At 42.5% G+C, this 20406-nt stretch overlaps 1 protein-coding gene across 1 annotated transcript; it reads left to right on the top strand.

Moving 5' to 3' along the window:
• The first annotated feature begins 815 nt into the window (after positions 1 to 815).
• ubald1a (UBA-like domain containing 1a) lies at positions 816 to 18420 on the top strand. The gene is made up of 3 exons (XM_058620882.1): positions 816 to 1091; positions 1685 to 1744; positions 16090 to 18420. Exons 1-3 carry the CDS (start codon positions 984 to 986, stop codon positions 16402 to 16404), a joined length of 483 nt encoding a protein of 160 aa, XP_058476865.1. The 5' UTR covers positions 816 to 983; the 3' UTR covers positions 16405 to 18420.
• The last annotated feature ends 1986 nt before the right edge of the window (positions 18421 to 20406 follow it).

Below are 20406 nucleotides of genomic sequence, written 5' to 3'. Positions count from 1 at the left end.
ACTGTGCTGTGACACATTTTTGACGTCTTTCGGCCTCCAAAATACAGCCAGCAAAGGCTGCAGACCTTGAATTGGGACTCAGCCAACATACCAATACCTCATATAACCTCACTTTAAAAGAAAAAATCCCCTTTAAATAGTTATGGCAGCTATTGTTTCCTATTGTTTTCCCATCCTGAGGTTTTATTTGGAGACTGTAATGATTATGAGATCATTTGTGATTTGAAAAGCTTGGTAAACTCGTGCTTTTATATTTCACTCTGTTACAAAGGTTAAAATAAAAGGGAAGTGATGAACAGACGCATTCAAGTGTGACTGTACGCACAATGTGAACACGACGCTCGTGGCTGTGATCTCCCACGGCTGTCGGCTGTCCCTAATTTAAACTCGGAGCGATGTAATTGGCGATGGTGGATTTTGTTTACCATATTTGGCGAGACTGTGACACACAGCGCCTGGGAATTGGACGAGAGCGGCCGTCATTCAGAAAAAGTCTGCCTTCTGGAGCTTTACAAACAAAGCGAGTGATCATGGGAGTTGTAGTCCAAAACAAACCCTCGCTGGGAATCCTCGAGCCGGGATTTCGCTGCCTCGCGGCGACTCCTGTGCCTTACGCGAACCGCCACTTTGACGATAGTCGCCCGGTCGAACATATTTCGAGTCAAATGTGTTCGAGTGGCGAAAATGAGGCAAGTTAAACGGCTAGAAACACGCGAGACCCCCCGCTCGCGGCATACAAATCCCACCGGCAGCGCTGCCTCCTGATTGGCTGCCTCCGCCTGTCAATCACGTCACGTTCCTTCCACTACCGCTCCTACAGTAAATATTTGTGTTTGCTCGACCCGGCTGTAATGGTGGACGGCTGAAGGCAAGAGGAGCAGAATACGAGCCGAGTGAAGAAAGAACGAGAGGGGGAAAATAACCGGTCGAAAGTCTGCTTCAAGAGTCCAGCCGCCGCGACGAGGACACGGGCTCCGTTGAAAATGGATGAACTAAAACATCAAGTCATGATTAACCAGTTCGTCCTGACGGCGGGCTGTGCGGCAGACCAAGCGAAGCAGCTACTGCAGGCGGCACACTGGCAGTTTGAGGTAAAACAAAACCAACCGTACTTGATTAAAAAAAAAACATTTTAAAACTGAAATATCTCCAGGTTTTAACCGTTAAAGTCGTCACGGCGTCGTTGTGTTTATGTTTCGCCGACCGTTAGCTTAGCCTGCCTCATATAATTCAACACAAACACACAAAAGCGACACTGTTGGGGAGTTAGCGCTTCCACACAACTTTTTCTTTTTCAACATTTATTTCTAGTTTTATTTGAAAAGTACACCTTTATTCAGACTAAATCACACAGGAGACACACAAACACATACACAGACAGAGTCGTAGCCGGGCGAAGAGTACAGCCCGCATATCCAATTAGACTTTACTCCAGATTAAATACTGTAATCCGACACATGACAGCGGCGAGCAGGCGAGGCCAAACTAGTGTAATTACGCAATAAAACATGACAACAACGCGACCCAAACGGCTGCGAGTTCCAACCGAATATAGATTTTGCATGTAGATATCATGTTTCCGCTAGCGCTTTTTTTTATTCATGACAACGCGGAAACAATGCCAACAACATGCATTTAATGACACGTTTAATAACAAATATCCATGTCTGTGTTTTTGTTGTAGACTGCCCTCAGTGCCTTTTTTCAAGAAACAAATATTCCATATGGCCATCATCATCAAATGGTGAGTGCAGGGGGGCTGCTGATGGTGAGGGGGTGGCAGAGATATTCATCATCATGATAATAATAATAACATTGTGCTCTTTGTTGTCATATATATATATTTAATATATATTATTTATTTAATTTGTGTCAAATGTGGCTTTTAGCTGGTATTTCTTTAAGTCCTCCATGTTGTGTTGGAGGGGATGGAGCCGATAAACGGCCCCTATAGGCCAGAAGGGATGATGTTGTAACCAACAATAACAAAGCACATGTCGGCCATGTTGTGAGCTTCCAGAAATAAACACAGGGCAGGCATGCAGCTGCAGCAGCCACACTCTGTGTGTGTGTGCGTGTGTGTGTGTGTGTGTGTGTGAGAGAGAGAGAGAGAAAGAGGGAGTGCAAATGACTAATGTTGATATACTGTATGTAAGACCATGTTTTCTTTTTCTTTGCGGGATCAACTGAGGTGCTTAGCGGAAGGAAGGGCCCCTCAATTTCTGCGTAAACCAGAAAAAAAAATGTCTGTTTCCAGGAAGAGGAAATCTGCCTCTGACACAAATACACCCCTTGTGCTGTTGCAACTGCATTGGGTATTTCAGTTGTTACTGCCCCCTAACATGATATCCACTGGAGATTGTTAGGAGCAGACTTATCGGTGAAGGGTGAACTGGCAGGCGTTAGGGCTGCAGGAGACTCTGCATACACAGACATACACACACAGGGGTTGGACATTATGAAACACAGGCAGTGTTTGGGCTTTTAGCAGCAGCCCACTTTGGCAGCACACAAGCCTTTGTTTGCAGCTGCATGCATGGCAGCATCTAGCAACAGCTGCTTTCCGGAAGAGCCTGATGTGAGGGGATTTTGGATGAAATTGTGGATAATTTATTTAACTTCTCTCCCTCTCTGTCTGTGTCTCTTTGTTTTCATTTTGCCTCTCTGGTTATATATACATGCTAGGGCTGAACGATTTTGAATACATATCTAATTGTGAGTATTTTTTACAGGGATTGTGATGTGATATCGCAATATCAGATATCTTGTCGTTTTAAAATGATTACTGTGTGATATTTGTGCAGATCTGTGAGAAACAAAGATGTTCTCTTCAGTCTGTAGAATAAGATGTGCATAGATCAAGACAATAATTACCCTAAAATCTTTTGACACACATTTTGGTTTAAACAAATATTGTGCCTCCTGCGATTTGAAAATTGCAGTAGGCCGTATTGCGATTTTGATTAATTGTTCAGCCCTAATACATGCTTTGCATTTTTTGATTAAATGTATAGCTAGACACGGGGAGAACGATTAGATTTTTATTGCTTTGTTTGTGTGAGCGAGCGTGTGTGTGTGTGTGTGTGTGCGCGCACGCCTCTTTAATGATGTCCGAGAGAATGAATTATTGCCAGTCAGCATTGAAATGGCTCACAGTAAGATGAATCACTTAAATCACAGCTTTATTATGGGAAGACACACCAGAATAAGATCATCTCTGCCCTCTATTTAACTCATGCAATGTGTCATTTAAAATTGGACAATAAAACTGTGTGTAAAATAGGACTGCGTTTGATCACAGTAGATGCTGCATACTGTCAGAATGCGACTGTTTGTGGTGTTATTGTTCCTGGCAGGTTCTTGCATAATCACATTTTAAAGTCCTTTTTTTTTTGGTCAAAGTTCCGGCATGTACACCCTTTTATTTCCCTATACATTTGTGCATGCAGAGTGGGTGTTTGTGTGTGAGTCACAACAACAGCACTACAGTGGGGCAGCGTGTCCAACCTTCCCGCGGCTTATCAGGCCACAGTGTGCGTTGGTATACAAATCTAATCCACTTTTCTAGCTCTCGCTCTTACTCTTACCTCCCCACCCCCATCTCTTTCTCTCTCTGTCTCTGTACTGTCTCCTCTTTTAGTTTAGTGTAAACATAGACAACCTTAAGTTACAGTTACTGTCACACACACACCATGTTGCGTCAGTGCTTTGTGTTGTGCCACAAACTGTAACTCATCGGTGAGATTGTTATTTTGACTAGAGGACTCACTCCAGCCCAAGCGGCCCCAGCAGATAGCCCGTAGACACAAAACTCTTGGCAGTACAGCAAGTTAGGATGTCATGTAGGTCACTTGGTTTGTGGAGACTGTTCACTAAGCTAGTTTATGCCATTGTTTTGTTTCTTTTGATGCCCAAACACTTCCCCATTTTAATGTGGCAGCATGGGAGAGAAACTGTCTTGAATACCAAAATGCTGTTGTTTAATAAATACATTTTTTTTTCACCCAAACAATACTTTTCTGATGGGGGATTTGTTGAAATTAGCAGTCAACTTGTAAGCCTTGTAAGTCTGATTTTGTTTACAGGAGCCGTTCCAAAAACATAATTTGAGCATTGTCTGTCACAGGCTTATGCATTGTATCACATATCAAATAGCGAGGTTAGTTGGTCTACTCGCCAGTGCAGTCTTTTGTAATGCTGTAAATGTGGCAGGATTTAGCTAAAGCTCCCGTCATTAACAGTCCTGGACTTGAAGGAGTGCCTTTGTTTTGGCACATGATGTGAAACGTTAACAATCTCTGCACAGACACGCATTTTAAACAGTTTGTTTCAGTACATTTGCATTTTTGCCTTGAAGATATTTGTCTCTATATTTCTTTGTTTGTGAACGGACTGCCATCAAAGCTTGCATCCATAGTATGTCCCACCATGATGGACACCCAGGAGTTAAGCTCAGTCCAACCTCAGCTCTCCCTGTCTGCTCCCTGTCCCCAACACACACACACACACACACACACACACACACACACACACACACACACACACACTCTCTACCCACACAAACGCAGCAACTGCACCACATTCCTACAGGATGCAATGCTCTCACCAGCCCAAAATGGGCCCTTTCACAGTGGCCAGGGCCAGTATAACTAAGAACACTTCTTAATTCACTCTAGCTCCTCTTAACCCCCCCCACTACCCCACTTTTCTTACAGACCCCAAACTTCAGGCTCCGTCAGGCTTCAAGTTGCCATTCATATGTCCTGTTGAAGAATTGTATAATCACATCCTTGTGCTTTAGCTTTACTCCCAAAGCAGCTGCCACTTTTAGAACAATATGTTGGCGTGTTCTCTCACACTTGGAATGCGCTGTGTATTTTTATTGCTTCTGGCTGTTTGATGCTATTATCAAATATTAGGCAACATCCTTGTACCCCTGCCTTTTTATTTGCGCCCATGCATAGTCTAAGGATGTTCCTAGCTCACTTTAAGACGTTGCCCATTTGAAGTCTTGAGTTATTTCTGACCCTGTGTTTACAATATCTATTTACACAGTTGGAATGCCAGCTGTTATAAACGCCCTTAGAATGTGTACATTGTTAACCCAAAGTAGAATATGGATCGCTCGGTGTTTGCAAGCAAAACAACCTGAAATGGTCTCTTGTGTAGGTTAATGGATCAATCTGTCAGTTTAATCAAACATACATTTTTATTACGTGTCCTTATCAAACTGAAAATTAGAAAAACACATCCGACCTATATCAGTCGACCTATGATTACTGTCTTTGCAATCTATATTATATATCCTGGTTCTTGTGTAAAAAAAAAATAGACAATTTCTGGTTCACATAAGCAACTTTTGGAAATAGTTTCCTCAGCACTTTTTTGGTGGTTTAGAGTGATCTTTGAATCAAGGAAGAAAAACCCACAGACACTTGACTGTCTGCTCGCACCAATGTCAATATTTCCATGACTTGTATCTCTCCAAGTGGGGCTCATATACCGACTCAGTAATGTGAATGAATCCTCATGTGACCACAAGAGGAGGAAGTAGCCTGGCTGGATGACTTCCACTGTTGTTTTGGGAACATGTGACACCCCCTCCCCTCTCCTCCCCCCCTTCCCCTCTCATCGTGTGACTTAGTGAACTAGCAAAGTCACAAAGGCTGATTTACATGTGTGTGTAATCTCTGCTTGTGTTATGACTAATAAAGAAATCGCAGCGAGGTCGTCATGTGGCAGCCCTGCAGTGAAGTCATGCTTGTGTTGTTTGAAAAGTATGTTGTCTTTAGTAGGTCAAAGTCATAAAAACGATCCAGTGTAGAAGTATTTCTCCTCTTTCCCTCCTGAATCATATCTTCTCTGAGCCTTTATGTCTGTTGTCCTCGTGTATTCAAACAGAGAAACCCCCCCCCCCCGTCCTTTTTTACAATGTGAGGAACATTGTCCTGATTATGTAGATCAGGCCTTTTTTCTGTTTCTTATTTAGACGAGCACAGTAACCTAATATGAGCAGTAAGTCATCTCAGCTCATCCATTAAAAACTTCTACTGCTTCCTCAAACTAGCCCGACCCACATTCTCCCACCCAGAGCCACGTGAAGGAACTTCACTTTGAATGATCACTTTTTTTTTCTTTTGTGCTCTAATTGCTGTTTGTCACTGGTGTGACGCATGCAGGTGAATGAAACTTTTTTTTTTATGAAGGGCAGCGTTGTGTACTTTCAGTGACGTAGCTGAATGGTACTGGGCCCTGTAGGTTAGTGATACAAGTGGGTGTGTTTTTTTTTTGAACACCCACCATGAGACAGGAGGAATTCTTTTGTGTGCACATGTTTGTTTTCGGTAACTACAAACATTTGGTTTAAGTGACTGGGTGTGTCTTAAAGAAAGGAGTTTTGAAATCCAAACTTTTTATTTTTCATTCATGGAAGATGTCAGTTGGCCTGAGTGTCAGCGAAGGTGTTCCCTTCTTCAATCACGACACAACGGTACAGACGACTAACCATCTCTGGCTTTATACATCTGTTTATCGTCACACTGTGAGGAAATTAAACAGGGTGTACAAAAGACACTCGGACTGTTTCTTAGGCTACATGCACATGACTCCATCCTGCTCTGGATATGCCTGCTGTCCACAAACAGATGTTTAGAAATGCTGCTAGCTCTTGTTTTTTTAGTATGAAAACGTAAGGGGCTTTAGTGTTTTAGTCTGACGCATTTACCCTGCTTGGTTCTTATCAGGCACGCTTTAGCTATCGGCTGTGAACACAACGTTGTTTTTACTTTCCCCCCCATTATTGTTTCTCACTCGTTGTACTTTTCTGGAACAAAGCAAACAACGGCAATGGAGGGAGTCTTCTTAACACATGCCCAGTGTACCCGAATGGTCATGCGATACACGTTGTATTATAGACAGAGTAGAGTATTTCTGATACATAGCTGAAAAGGTTGTTTGGACTTGGATCTTCTTTATCTGAGAAATGCTGTTTGGACGTAGCCTCGGATGGCTGTGAGGAATTGATTAAAAACGAGTTATTGGAAGCGTGTTTAGTTAGCACTCTGGGTGAAATGGGCATATAGAAGTGCGATGCCAGGTATTTAAGATCCAATAATAAAAACAGAACTGCTTTGTGTCTCCACCACAGTCCACACAAGGTGTTCTTTGTTTTGCTGCACACTTAACTTGCAGAAGTAATATAGTTCACAATGAGGTGGAATTCAGTTTATTTTGTCCCGCTGTTTGGGCATTTGAATGCAACTTTGTGGGTGTGTGTGTGTGTGTGTTTTATAATACCCTGTGAGAGTGTGTGTGTCTCAGATTTCAGACCTATTCGTGTCTAGATCTGGTAATGTTGTTAATGGTTTTGCATACATATGTGTCTGGATATCTCCAACTCTCTCTCTCTGTGTGTGTGTGTGTGTGTGTGTGTGTTTGTGTGTGCACCAGTGAAATGTACTGCCATGCCAAGCAGTTCACCACATCTGAAGGGGGCTTGGCCTGTGCTCTGCGTGTTCCAGCGTGTTGCCCTGCATGTTTCCAGGAGCATGGCTTCCCAGAACTCTAACCACACACAAAAAACCATGTTCGTGGACATACAGGCACTCAGAAATACTTTGGGCTCAAGGGACACACTGAATAAGAATCCATGTGGAATGGCCGTGAAGACCAGATGTGTTTATGAGTGGTTGAGTTTTAGACCGGTGTTCACACTGATTTCTTGGAGTCAGGGAGTACTGTAAAGAATACTGTAAAGGGGGGGTTGGGCTGAAGCGAAAACACCTTGAAGAGAGAATTGTCACCTCATAGCACTTTTTAGGTTTAAATTAATGGATGTACCTGGGAATTTTGAAGCTGCTGAACAGAAGATTAACACCATTTCTATTGCTGTGGTGTATTTCACCCCTGCATCACACATGCCTAAACTGTGACATCACAGACATGCCTGGAAACAAAATGCGTCAGAGGAAGAGAAAATAAAACGACACCAAGACTGTATGTTTGTTTGTGTGTGTGTGTGTGTGTGTGTGTGTGTATATATATATCTTTTTGTGGACATTTGATCCGACACCTGAGACGTATAAAACCTATTTAATTACACTTTAGGCATCTCTGCTTCTCTTGTTTCGTTGTCATCTGTGCAAACACTTCGGCCAGGGCACTGCTGCTTCAGATGAATAAGTCAGTTTTCCTTTTGTGATGGCAACACATTTGCAGCAACAGTTTTTGTTTTGAGATTCCGATTATCTTCAGTGGTTCAGATAATAAATTCAAAGTGACAAAGAAAACCTACTGTGTGGGTAAGGGAAACTTTAATGAGAAAGCATGGCCTTGAGACAGATATTTCTGCCAAGCCGAACCTAAGTGTGTGAATCGTAATCATGTTTTTGTTCTTCCTTGCTGCGACCTTTGGCCTAGTAGTTTCTCTTGCTACCCTGTTACCAGTTGACGAGCCAAACCCCTTTTTCTAGATGCGAGTGGGCCACTGAGCACTTATTGTTAGCCTGCTGGTCATTGTTGTGAGCAGGGCAATGAGTGCGGTTGGTCAAACAGGCCACATAACCTTCTCAGTCCCAATTCTCTGGAGCTGCTCTCTTTCTTTCTGTGGCTCATTATCTTTCCTTTTAATGTACAGTGCCAGAAAACACACTTAAACACAGCACCGCCTGGCTAATGATCAACTGAGTCCATCGTGAGCTCAGACCCAGCCACTGCACTGTGTGTATACAGGATCAACACACTCACACAGACGTACACAAACCCAGGCTCAGCTGTTAGAAGGTGGGTGAAGGGGGTCAGGGGGCGAGGAAGGAGTGGAACAGATACTTAAAACAGTCAACAGCACCTGTCAGTCCCCTTTTATTTTGTTTGGGAAAGAAACACGTCGCTCTGACATTCAGCCACTCCCGTGAAAACCTGACTGTCACCTCCATGATGTGATAATCAAACACAGGCGTAGAGAGTTGCCCGTCTGGTTTTTGTTATGACGTGGCAACGTGGCGAAACTCGAGCAAACCCTCGAGTACATGTGTGTGTGGTATGTAAACGAATGGCAGATTTCCACGTGCAGCTCAGAGATGTTAGCAAACAGATGCATGGAAGTCTTGTTTAGCTTATGTTTAGCATGTATCTCTTGAATATGGAGTAGTACTTATAGCATTTGCACAGCCATTAATACTCTGTATACTGTTGTTGTTTTGTTATGGTCAAATGCAGTTTTCTAACACTTCAATTACGTGTAACGGCACAACAACAGCTTTATTTGTAGGTCATTTCCATGTATGTAAACTAATTTAAAGCGGACACAATAATTTTTTATTTTTGTTATTCAAATTCAAGTCACCCCCTCAAATGCATGAATACACATTACACTTACCTCTGTGTACATTTATTAATTACTTATTCTTGTTTTGCATAGTTTGCAATGCATGCTGCACTTTTTTAGTAGGTCATGTTGCATTTGAGTCAACTGCAGAGCTGCAGTGCCAAAAAAGTACAGTGCTGTACATACGCACACACACACACCATAAGAGCACTCTCTATAAATATTTAACAGACTGGCAGAATCATGTACAGTTAATGGTCTTTGCAGCCTGTTCTCTCTCTGTTATTCTGCTTTTCCTCTTTCCTTCTACTTTACACTTTGTTTCAGCTCCTGTTTTACCTCCTCCACCTCTTTCTTTCACTGCATTTCCTCTGTCACGTCTACAATTACATTAGATGCTACAGAGCAACAGTGTTGGACTGCCGTCACATTCACACCAAGTCTCGATATAATGCATTAATGGGAGTGATATTTCGTGTCGTCTGTTTGTGGCGCATTTTACCTCTCACGCCGCCAAACTACCATGGCACGTACCACGTTGATTAGGCGTAGTTTGGGTAAACTCATCCGTTGCAGTTATAGATTATGGCAGCATGTCGGAGACAAAACAAATCCAGTTTCCAGAACACAACAGGCGCGTTTCTGCTGTGTTGTGGAGACATTTCATCATCATATTGACGCCAAGTTAACCATCACTTTGTCTCATTATGCCAGGCTTTCAAGCTACGATGAGGGCTTATCAGCCATCATGTCGGTGAAATAGACCGCAGCCTGCATTGTCTTTCTTGCCTGGTTTTGAATCACTCATGCTGAACAAAGCAGACGGCATGAGTTCATGTTTAAGAAAGTAGTCAGATGTGAATGTTGTGTCTTTGGTAACATCCTGACAGACGCACAGGACGCTGTGTGCCCAATCTCAGGTCTGTAGTGCAGTGTGTGTGCTAAATATTAGACTACAGAGATGCAGATAAGATTCCAGGAATACTACACATCTCTCCTTGTTGTCATTGTTGTTTTTGCACGATGTTGCAATTTGCTAACTTGCGTGATTCATTTTGTCGTCATGGATTAATTTAATCCACGTGTTTTAATTAAAAAAAACACTCTGAATCTATGAATCAATTTTCCTAATCTTTAAAAGTTAAAGAAATTACATTTTGTATGCTTTTGATTAAGTCATTTTTCAGTTTAAATGAGTGTATATGCCTTTGAGTTGACACCAAATCAAATTCTAATAAGAACACAGGCTCGAAGATTGCAGCGACGCTAAGCTGCTTGTATCATCACAGTCACCCTCGTGTCTCACAGATCGTTGTGTGCTGCAAGTGCTGACAAAGAACGTGTGAAGAGAAGGAGCCGCTGACGCTGTGAGGGAGAGGGAAGTGAGAGAAAAGATGTAGAAGGGAGAGAAAATGAACGTGTCATGGGTTCATTGTACTGTTCAGTGAGAAAAGGCTTGTGTTTCTTGTAGTCGATGTACACAAGTACTGGGACACAAGGAGGTGTATTTCCTGTGAGTATTGTTAATCTTTAGATTGTGTTTACAGTAGCATAGGATTTAGAGATACCTTGAAGGACATGCATCATAAAGTCGCAATTATGTGTTGGGTAATCATTTCCTCAACAACGTGAACTCAAGGTCGTCTGAAAATGTGGTTGTTCGGGCTGTAACCCTCGTTGACCTTCACTTTGTCCTTCACCTCCAGAATATAATCACGGAGAAACACACCCAAGTAATAAGACACCCCTGTGGTATTGAGTTATTTTGTGCACACAAACACGCAGAATAAACAATTCTCTGCTTCCAGTGGGCAGAACAACTTAGACTTAGTAGCCAGATGTCTTCGGTCTACTTTCACAACTGTACAAAAAGTGGATTTAGAAATTGTGAAACTTGGTCAAATAAGAAGTAACAGTTATGGTGAAACCTCTTCCCCCATGGCTGAGTTCCTTTCTTTGTTAGTAGTAGACAATGCTAGATGTGTGTGTTGTGGACTGTAGTAAGGAAGTACATTAGAAATGTTTCAGGTAAATAAATGGAAACAAGTTTAATTTACTGTGGAATTTCGCACAAAAAAGAAAAAGAAATCGTCTTACAGATGGATGGAAACATCCAGACAGTCTGACAGGAGAGTAGTGTGTGTGTGTGTGTGACTGTGTGTGTGTGGTGTAGGGTGGAAGCGTTGAGTTTAATGTTACATGTAGGAGGTAATTCAGGGTCACAGTTGACATACAGTACCTGGTCCCTGTTTACAGCATGGAAAAAAGTGTCTCTCTTCAGCCTGGCACATTCTCACTTGAGAAGTGCACCTCAACTGTGTTTGTGGACAAACACACACACACACACACACACACGTGTGTGTGTATGTTGAAGGGTTGTGGGGCCTCACCACCGCTCACTCATACCGGGCATGTTTGGAGTGTTCACCCCCCTGTCAACAGTGTGTTCCTGGTACTGGGCTCGGCAAACAGACTTCAAGAGAGGGCTGACAGGGCCGGGCCACTGTGGCCGCTGTGGCTACAGAGCCAGGCCTGCCTGCCTGCCTGCCTGTCTGCCTACCTCAACCCCATCCCATCAACAGGAGATCTGTACTGCTTCCTCATAACAACCATCCCCATGACAACCTCCCTCTGTTGGCTCTGTTTTGAACACAAACTGCATCTCACTGTCTCTGTCTCTCCATCTGTGTCTCCTGATCAAATGGCTTCTGTTGCATATGCTCCTACAGCCGTATTGATACAAGAGCTGGTTATGTCTGCTTGTTGTTTTCGTTAACACTGACTTACCTAACCTGATATTAGTTAAGTGTTTCTGTGTCTTTTTCACTGGAAATTGAGCTGGGTTTGTTTCTAGGGCTGGGCTATATCAGGATTATCGTGATTAAGAGTATTTGTTGTTTTAAAATTCACACTGATGGACATTTGTAAGTGCTCTCAAATGACATCTAATGATGTTTATGGAGAAAAATGGCCACTGAGACACCGAACAGGGACGTGAATTAATAACACAACATTTTAAAATATCTTGGGAATCAGTTTTGACACACCCTCACTGTGTGATTAAGCAAATTTAACGGACTGGAGTTAAAAAGAAAAATCACACCAATGGAAGAAATGGGTGGAGAGGTGTTTAGCAGAGATGAGCTGGTGCTTAGTCATTTAGATTAAAAAGAAAAATAACTGCACACGAAAGAAGGGTGGATGTAACGACACTCTGAAGAGTTGTGAATGTCCTGTATGAATAATTTGCATGAAAACAAATAGAGCTGAAACAATTAATCGATTACTAAATTAATCAACAACTATTTTGATAATCGATTAATCTGTTCAAAGCTTTTTTCATGATCAAATCAAAATTTCTGATTGTTTCAAGCTTCCTAAATGTGAGTATTTTCTTTGTTTCTTTGCTCTGGATAACGAAGAAATCATTAAAAGTTAGTCATTTTGGTTTGTGGACAAAACAAGACATTTGAGAACGTCATCATTTCCAGGTTTGACGAACACCGCTCAACATTTTTTAAGGTTTTCTGATATTTTATGGACCAAACGATTAATCGATTAATCGAGATAATAATCGACAGATTCATCGATTATGAAAGTCGTTAGTTGCAGCTCTAAAAACAACACGTCTGGTGTCCAAAAATGTGTGTAATTAGTTTCTCAGTAGAGGAAGTGTTGTTTCTTCTGTTTGAATGTTCCAGTGCAATAACAGTGAAACTGACAGTTGTGCTTCTCTGCTGAAGCATTTATCAGTGACAAAGTGTCAGATAAGCAGTCGGATACAAACTCTGGGCGTCCTGGCACGGAGGAGACGGCTGCTGTGTCTCTGCATCAGATCCTCTTCCCCCGGTGGGTCGATGGCGTCTGCATCTCCTGACTCCATCCAAGGTCTAACTGCATAGATCGCAAGCACACGTACAGTTTTAGGTGTGTGTTGCATTATTGTGTGAGTGAGTGAAGGGTTATGAAATGAACCACATTTTTGGTTTGTGGATTTTTGGTGTGATTCAGTTTGATTTCTTTGTCACATGGAGCAAAGAACCCAGAAAATATGCACATTTACGAAGCTGAAAAATCAGAAAACATTGTTTAATTATAAAAACAACAACTGATTAATCGATTAGCAAATCAAGTAATTGTTTGATTTTAGAATGGCACCATCTCCAGTTTTGGGAAAAACTGATCAATATTTTTCTATATTTAAGGACCTTTTGATTTTGAAAATAACGCTCTATGTTGCAGCCTTACATGTGTTTACGGATGAGTAAGTCAGATGTATATGTCTTTGTGGACAATCTTAGAGGTCAGCATTTTTTGCTTCATTCCTCGGCAGTAAACAAGGAGGAATGTAATATTTTCTACCTGAGTGCCACTCTCTCTCTCTCTCTCTCTCTCTCTCTCTCTCCCCCACACACACACATAGTGATCAGGGGATTTTATAAATCCCTACCGGTCGCTTCCACCACTGCCCAGTAAGAACAGGAAGGATCATAGAGGTCACTCCAGCATTCCAGGGTGTCTTTTTACTGCAGGAAACTGCCTCAGAGACATGAGCCAGCGTTTCCTGTCAGAGTGCACAGTGGACGCGCTCACCTTTCATAACAGCGTGCCACACTGAGAACCTCTGGCTCGGTTAGCCTCGGCTCAGCACGGCCCCAGACCGGGTTATTAGCGGCACCAACCTGCAAGCTGCAGCACTTTTAGGGGGCAGCGTAGTCCAGTTACACCCCGTCCCCCCCTCCTTCTATCATTCTGTTTGTTTGTTTTTTACGGAAGGCTTCATATGCACGTCTAATCTGAGAATCGCGAGTCGAGGGCAGATTATATTCCGTGACCTGTTGTTGCTGTGCCGCTTCTCTTCCCATTTCGGCACGTTAACATTTTTCTCTCCAGTGTTCATGTGTGACTGCAGCTGCTGTTCCCAGTCGTTGATTCATGGAGCATATGACTCCCGATTCCAGAAAATCCTACCCCTGCTTCCTTTTAACCACACAACCTGAAATTGTCTGGACATTGAAGGGCGAATTTAAGGGGAAAATGTAAGGATATAATCACAACTCGAGTGGTTCATGGATTGAATCCAAGCTCATATTCTGTCCCGTCACTTCTCATTGAATCACGAGTAAATGTGATTATCTAATCCCGAGGTGTTGCCAGGCTGTTTTCTTCCACTACTCTGGACCTTGTGATTTAGGATTATTTTGCCATGTAGGTGTCCTGCCCTGTTAGCCTCTCCGCACAAGCGCTTATTTTTAGATGCCAGGCCTTCTGGCTGAACGTGGCTCCACCTCTGCCTCCCCGAGGAGCACAGTAAACTGTTGTTTTCCTGGTCACAAACGCACGGGGACGTCAAAGAGGAAGCTGGACGCGGAGCAGTGGGCGAAGAGCTGGAAACGAGCGGGGAGGAGGAGGAGGAGGATGAAGAAGATGAATGTGCCCTGTATTTGGACAGTTAGACATGTTGTTCACGTGCGCTGTAAGGTGTTGGGTTCAGTGTTGTTTTTGGCACATGGGCATATCGTGTGTGTGTGTGTGTGTGTGTGTGTGTGTGTGTGTGTGTGTGTGTGTGTGTGTGTGTGTGTGTGTGTGTGTGTGTGTGTGCACTCAGGGTGTGCCACTAAAGGAACTCCTGGCAGCAGAACAACAACAGCACTGGCACAAAGAGGGTCAGAGCAGGTCAGAGCGCAGGGGAGTTGTGTTTTCACGTGTGTTTGCCCACAGACTAAATTAAGCTGTTACTCTCAACAAGTGTAGCCCGTCCGCTACATCAGATGTCACTCGAAACAGGAAGTAGATGTAAACAAAGTGGTGTAATGTCTTTGTCAGGACTCGTCAGTGGAGCAAAGAGAGCCTGGGTTTCCCCTAATTTTCCCTTCAGTTACACAAAGCAGTCAGCCCCCTTTTTAAAATCATGTCACAAAGAAGTAGTACACAAAAAAGGGCATATCTGAGCTGTAAACACAGCTGGAGATGTTTCTGGAGTAATGTTTCATTCTGGAGATCATTTACACGTTTGATAAAGCAAGAACATATGGGATGAACATAAATATTAATCTTATTCTGAGGTAAAACTCTCTGTCATTGGGAAGAATGTTGCCCAGTGTACATTTTAGACAACAGTTTTGCTCAAACCTTACTTAAAATTGTTGTGCTGGGTGGAGACTTGATGTGTGAATTAGTGAAAAATCCTTCTTCATATCACATGTTCAATCTAATCATACCATGTAATAAATCCAAAATTGACTTTGTTGTCATTTATTGATGGTAAGAACAACTGCCAATAATAACTATGTCAGTTTCAATAATTAAATGCCTACTGTGTAGTCGTCAGTGACATCTAAAATGACTGTAAAACAAACTCCTCCTTTCCTCTGTGCGTCAGGGAACTATGGTGGCCTTCACATACCAAAAAGGGATGTACTGTAAACACACTCTCTCCATCAGATTTATGTGAGCGCAGCTGTAATTACTCGCACCATTAGCTTCCGTTTCAAAACAAGAAAACGGTGTCCGTTAAGAGAAGATGCTTGGCTCGACTACATATGAAAAGGCTCATTCTGAGGCTATGAAAACTGATTTTTGATGAATTGGGCCGCCCTAATGACCAATAAATCCTCCTACATGTTACACACTGGAGCTTTAAATGTCTTATTAATTAATTAATTGATTGATTTAAGACTTGATTGATTCTAGCTCCTGAAAGTCTTCTGGTGCCGTGTTTTCCATGCGCTTTGCTCACCGTTTCTCTCCTGCTCCCTTTCCAGATGTGCACCCCAGCCAACACACCAGCAACACCCCCAAACTTCCCGGACGCGCTGACCATGTTCTCACGGCTGAAGGCGTCCGAGAGCTTCAACAGCGGCAGCGGCGGCAGCCCCATGGCCGCCTCCATGGCCACTTCACCTCCGCCCCCCCAGGTCGGCGGCTGGGGGGTCTCACCTAATGTGCCGCAAACTCCACAGGGACTCTGGACTCAGGGGCAGCCCCCCACGCAGCCCTGCCCCGCCTGGCCCACGGGCGTAAACCCTCGCGCGGGCGCCGAGCAGAAGGCTAGTGTAGCGATGGAGGCCGAGAGATGAAGGGCCACACGGGACTGAAACCCTCTCACACCCTGGGGAGGGAAGGAAACGGGGGGAGGGGGGGAGATGTGGGAGGTAATAATGGGTTTGAAAAAAAAAAGGGGTTTTGGTCTTTTTTTTTCGGATTTGAAAAGAGACGGAAACTACGCAAACCAAGAGAAACTCAACATGGACGATTAAAGAAGAGGAGAAAACCAATGCAAACAAAAATGAAAGAAAAAAAAAAGATACACACACATAGTAATAAGAGAGCAACTGAAATCTTTGGTAGTTTTTTTTCTTAAGTAAATGCATAGATAAGAGAAATATTATTGAACTTTAAAAAGAAAAAAGAAATTAAAAAATTGTCACGCCCAAGGATTCTATGTGATTTTCAAGGACATTCAAGGCAGCAAACTTAACTTTCTGATTTTTTTGTTTAGTATTTTTTGTTTCTTTTTCAGCCAGTGTGTTTTTTTGTATCACTGGTTTTTCTGTGTTTTATGTTTTTTTTTTTTGCAACTGTCTGAGCTGCATGAGGAGAGACAGGACGTTGCAATGCAGTGTTTTAGATTGACTCAAAAAAAAAAAAAATCATCGCACACTTGAGTTGTGAGTGTGTACGCATGTGAGCGGGTGGTCAAGTTTGTAATCGACAACAATGTATACACACACACACACACACACAATAGAGTTTAGATGAAACACCTCCATATACTGTCAATCCCGTCATCAAAGACGGGAGCTTTTCTTACCTCACCTGGTGGTCACCTGACTTCTTTCAGCCAATCAGGGATTCTTCTTAAACCAACCATTGCCACCACCGACACAGGACATGTTTTTAAAGGTTTTTTCTTAGAGGCGACACAAGAGTTTTATTCAAAGCTGGACTCAGACACGACAACTGTCCACTGGAGATTTTGGGTTATTATTATTATTATTATTGTTGTTATTACAAGAAAAAAAAAAAGTGGTTTTAATGTAATATGGTTTATAATGCAAACTGTTTCTTAGTTTTTTCGTTAAAGAGGTTAAAGGAGGCGGCTTTGAACTTGGGTGGAACTTTCAGGTTGATTTTTTTGGTTTTAGGTTGATTTTTTTTTGGAAAGAGTAAAATCTTAATACACCTTAAAAGAAAAGAAAAGAGAAAAAAAAACAGCTACAGAAAAACAACACAACTACTCCATCTTTGTAAACAGAATTGCCACTTTGCATGATGTGTTCATAATGTGTAACATCTTTTGTAGCAAAACATACATGAGGTCGAGACGTGGGTTTTTTTGTTCGGAAAAGGGGGTGGGGTTTAAGTTGAGGGCGGGGCGGGTGTTTTTTTTCCCCAAAGCTAAAAAGAAGAAGAAATGCAATAGAGCGTAAAGTGTCTTGTTAAACATGAGAAACAATTGGTGTGGGCCGGGGGGGGGGAGCCCACCACAACCTATTTGGGGACACTACAGATTACTTTCAGATAATACAGTATATATTTACCCTTAGTTAAATTACTACAGAGGAGTTTTTTTGTAGTTTTCTGACCGGTCCCTGGTCCATTGATACTGCTGAGGGGACAGTTTCAGGGATGACCCTGATATACGGCAATATTTGAAAAAAAAAAAAAAGCAGGGTCTTGCCCCTATTTTTAGTTGGTCTTGTCTGAATTATTTTTACATTCGAGAGTCAGAAGAGATATTTTGAATAGCAGAGGGGTCTTTTTTTAAAAAGAAGAGATGATTAGGAAAAAACAAATATGGATATAATACTGAATAAATAACCACCTTTTGTTGTTTTGTTTTTTTATATATATATAATTTAGACTAAACTAGTGTTTTGAGTTCATCTATTTTCCATGCTTTGTACTTTATTTGGTTAAATCAGAGCGTTTCTGGGTGGGCCTGTTCCTAAATGGTTTCTCATGTATGTTCCCCCTCCCCTCTCCCCCCCCCATGTATGACTGTATGAGACCATTCCCACAATATTTGTGGACTACCTGATAATTAACTTATCATTTTTGTGAACCTAAATAAATATTGTATGTCAATCTAATTAATGGGGCATGGTTTACTGCATTCAAAGGGCCGTCATAAATCATCACTTTATGAGGTACACCTGCTCACCCACTCGTTAGTGTGTAAATATCTGATCAGCCAATCACACGGCAGCAGCTGAAAGCATTTAGGCATGTAGACGCGGTCAAGGCGACGTGCTGACGTAGAAATGGAGCATCAGAATTGGTAAGAAAGGTGATTTAAGTGGCTTTTAACCTCCTCTTCCTTCCTTTTGAATCGGGTAATCTATTACATAACATTTTTGTCTTTAGACCAACATCTAAATAAAATGAAATGGTTTAATTTGGTACCTAAGAAAACTCAAATGGCACAGACTGGCCCAGCCAAAGTGGATCTCTTTACTAGGACCTCTATAATTTAGCTCTGCTTTACTTCAGCAGCGTCAGTCGTCTTTGCACAGCTAGTGTCCACATGTTGTTACATGATTCCCTCGAGTTTTTAAGCTCCTACTGCGTTATTTTCAAAGGTGATGTTTGCTTTAAACACTCTGACACAGTGGCATCTACCGATGCTTACACTTTTGATGGGCTCTCACACGTTTTATGTTTATTTTGATACCGAAATAATTCACACAGAGCTTATAATTGCAGAGATGTACTCTGTCTAGTTTGGGCATGTCATTTTCGAGCAGGGAAAAGAGGGTTCGGGGATGAAGAGGTTAAACAAGTTGATGGTATTTCAGAAACATCTGAGCTACTGGGATTTTCCTCACACGACCATCGCTTCACAGAACGGTTATTTCACTGTCGGAAATGTTAACGTGGAGAATGACTGGTTTGTCGGGTGTACAATTATAGAAACTCATAACCGTTCCTTCAGTCTAAGCAGAGGTGGCAAAAGTACCCACATTTGTTTGTACTTAAGTAGTAGTACTGGTACTTTTGTCAAAAAGACCCGCGTTAAAGTAGAATAACTGATTCAACTTCCTGAGTGAAAGTAAGAAAGTACAAGTATTGCGACGTCACACATGCACAAATGAAGGAAATTGCATCCCCGCCGAGGCTGCTACACATGGGCGTGCACTGCAGAGCCATTTGATCCAAGAGTTAATGTTGATTTAACACTTTTTTTGACTGGAGGTATAAAGGGAAGTCGAGATGTCACAGCCGTTTGTTCAATTATGACACAAAGAAAGGGAGGTGTGGGGGTGCATCATAATCTCACGCTTGACTTACTCTCAGCCAGGCAGCAAAAATCATGTTCTACAAACCACGGCGACACTGATGCTCTGCGGCAAGAAAGACAGAAGGGCCTGAGAGATAAAAGCCAACATGGAGAGAAAAGCTTCTTTTTTAAAAAAAAAAACAACAAATAAATAAATAAATAAGAACTTCACTTCTCACTTTTCTCTCTCTGTGTGAATCCACTGCTCTTCAGATGTAAACAAAAACAAACACCAGCTGCCCACACACATGCAATCACCGTAGATAAACACCCACCGCGCGCACACACACGCCTACATGCCAGTGGTGTAGTGATGGTGGTTAAAAAGGAGGGGGGTCACGGAGTTCTCCGTGTCCTCGGCTCACTACTCGAGCTGATCTCTTTGTGCCACTTTGTGCCTGCGCTGTATTGGAGCTCAGAAGTTGACTCAAGTTGGCTTGGAGCAGCCGTCTGCACCAGAGCGTGTGGGAACACGAAGAGCAATAAACACACAGAAAAAGAGCCAGTAAGAGCAGACTCTGGGCCGCCATTTGGCCATTTGCTGAATAATTACGATCTGATAAGATGATGTTGCGTTACATATTCAGACAATGCTGTTGTGGCTTTCACTAAATAATTTGCAGACCCTGTTGTGATATTTTTAGCCCGAGAGTTTTTCCCAGAAATCGGCCTCTGCGGTCGGCGTATAACTGCTTATGTTAATCATCTAGTCGTCTCTGTTGACTCCAAACTGCTGACGTAAACAACACATAAATCACTTCATTGGAAATAGCTAGCAGAACAATAAGTGCGTGTTTGG

This window comes from Solea solea, chromosome 21 (genome assembly GCF_958295425.1).
Source record: "Solea solea chromosome 21, fSolSol10.1, whole genome shotgun sequence".
In the NCBI taxonomy this organism is placed as follows: domain Eukaryota; kingdom Metazoa; phylum Chordata; class Actinopteri; order Pleuronectiformes; family Soleidae; genus Solea; species Solea solea.
The sequence above is the reverse complement of the archived record's forward strand: the minus strand, read 5'-3'. Positions and strand labels throughout refer to the sequence as shown.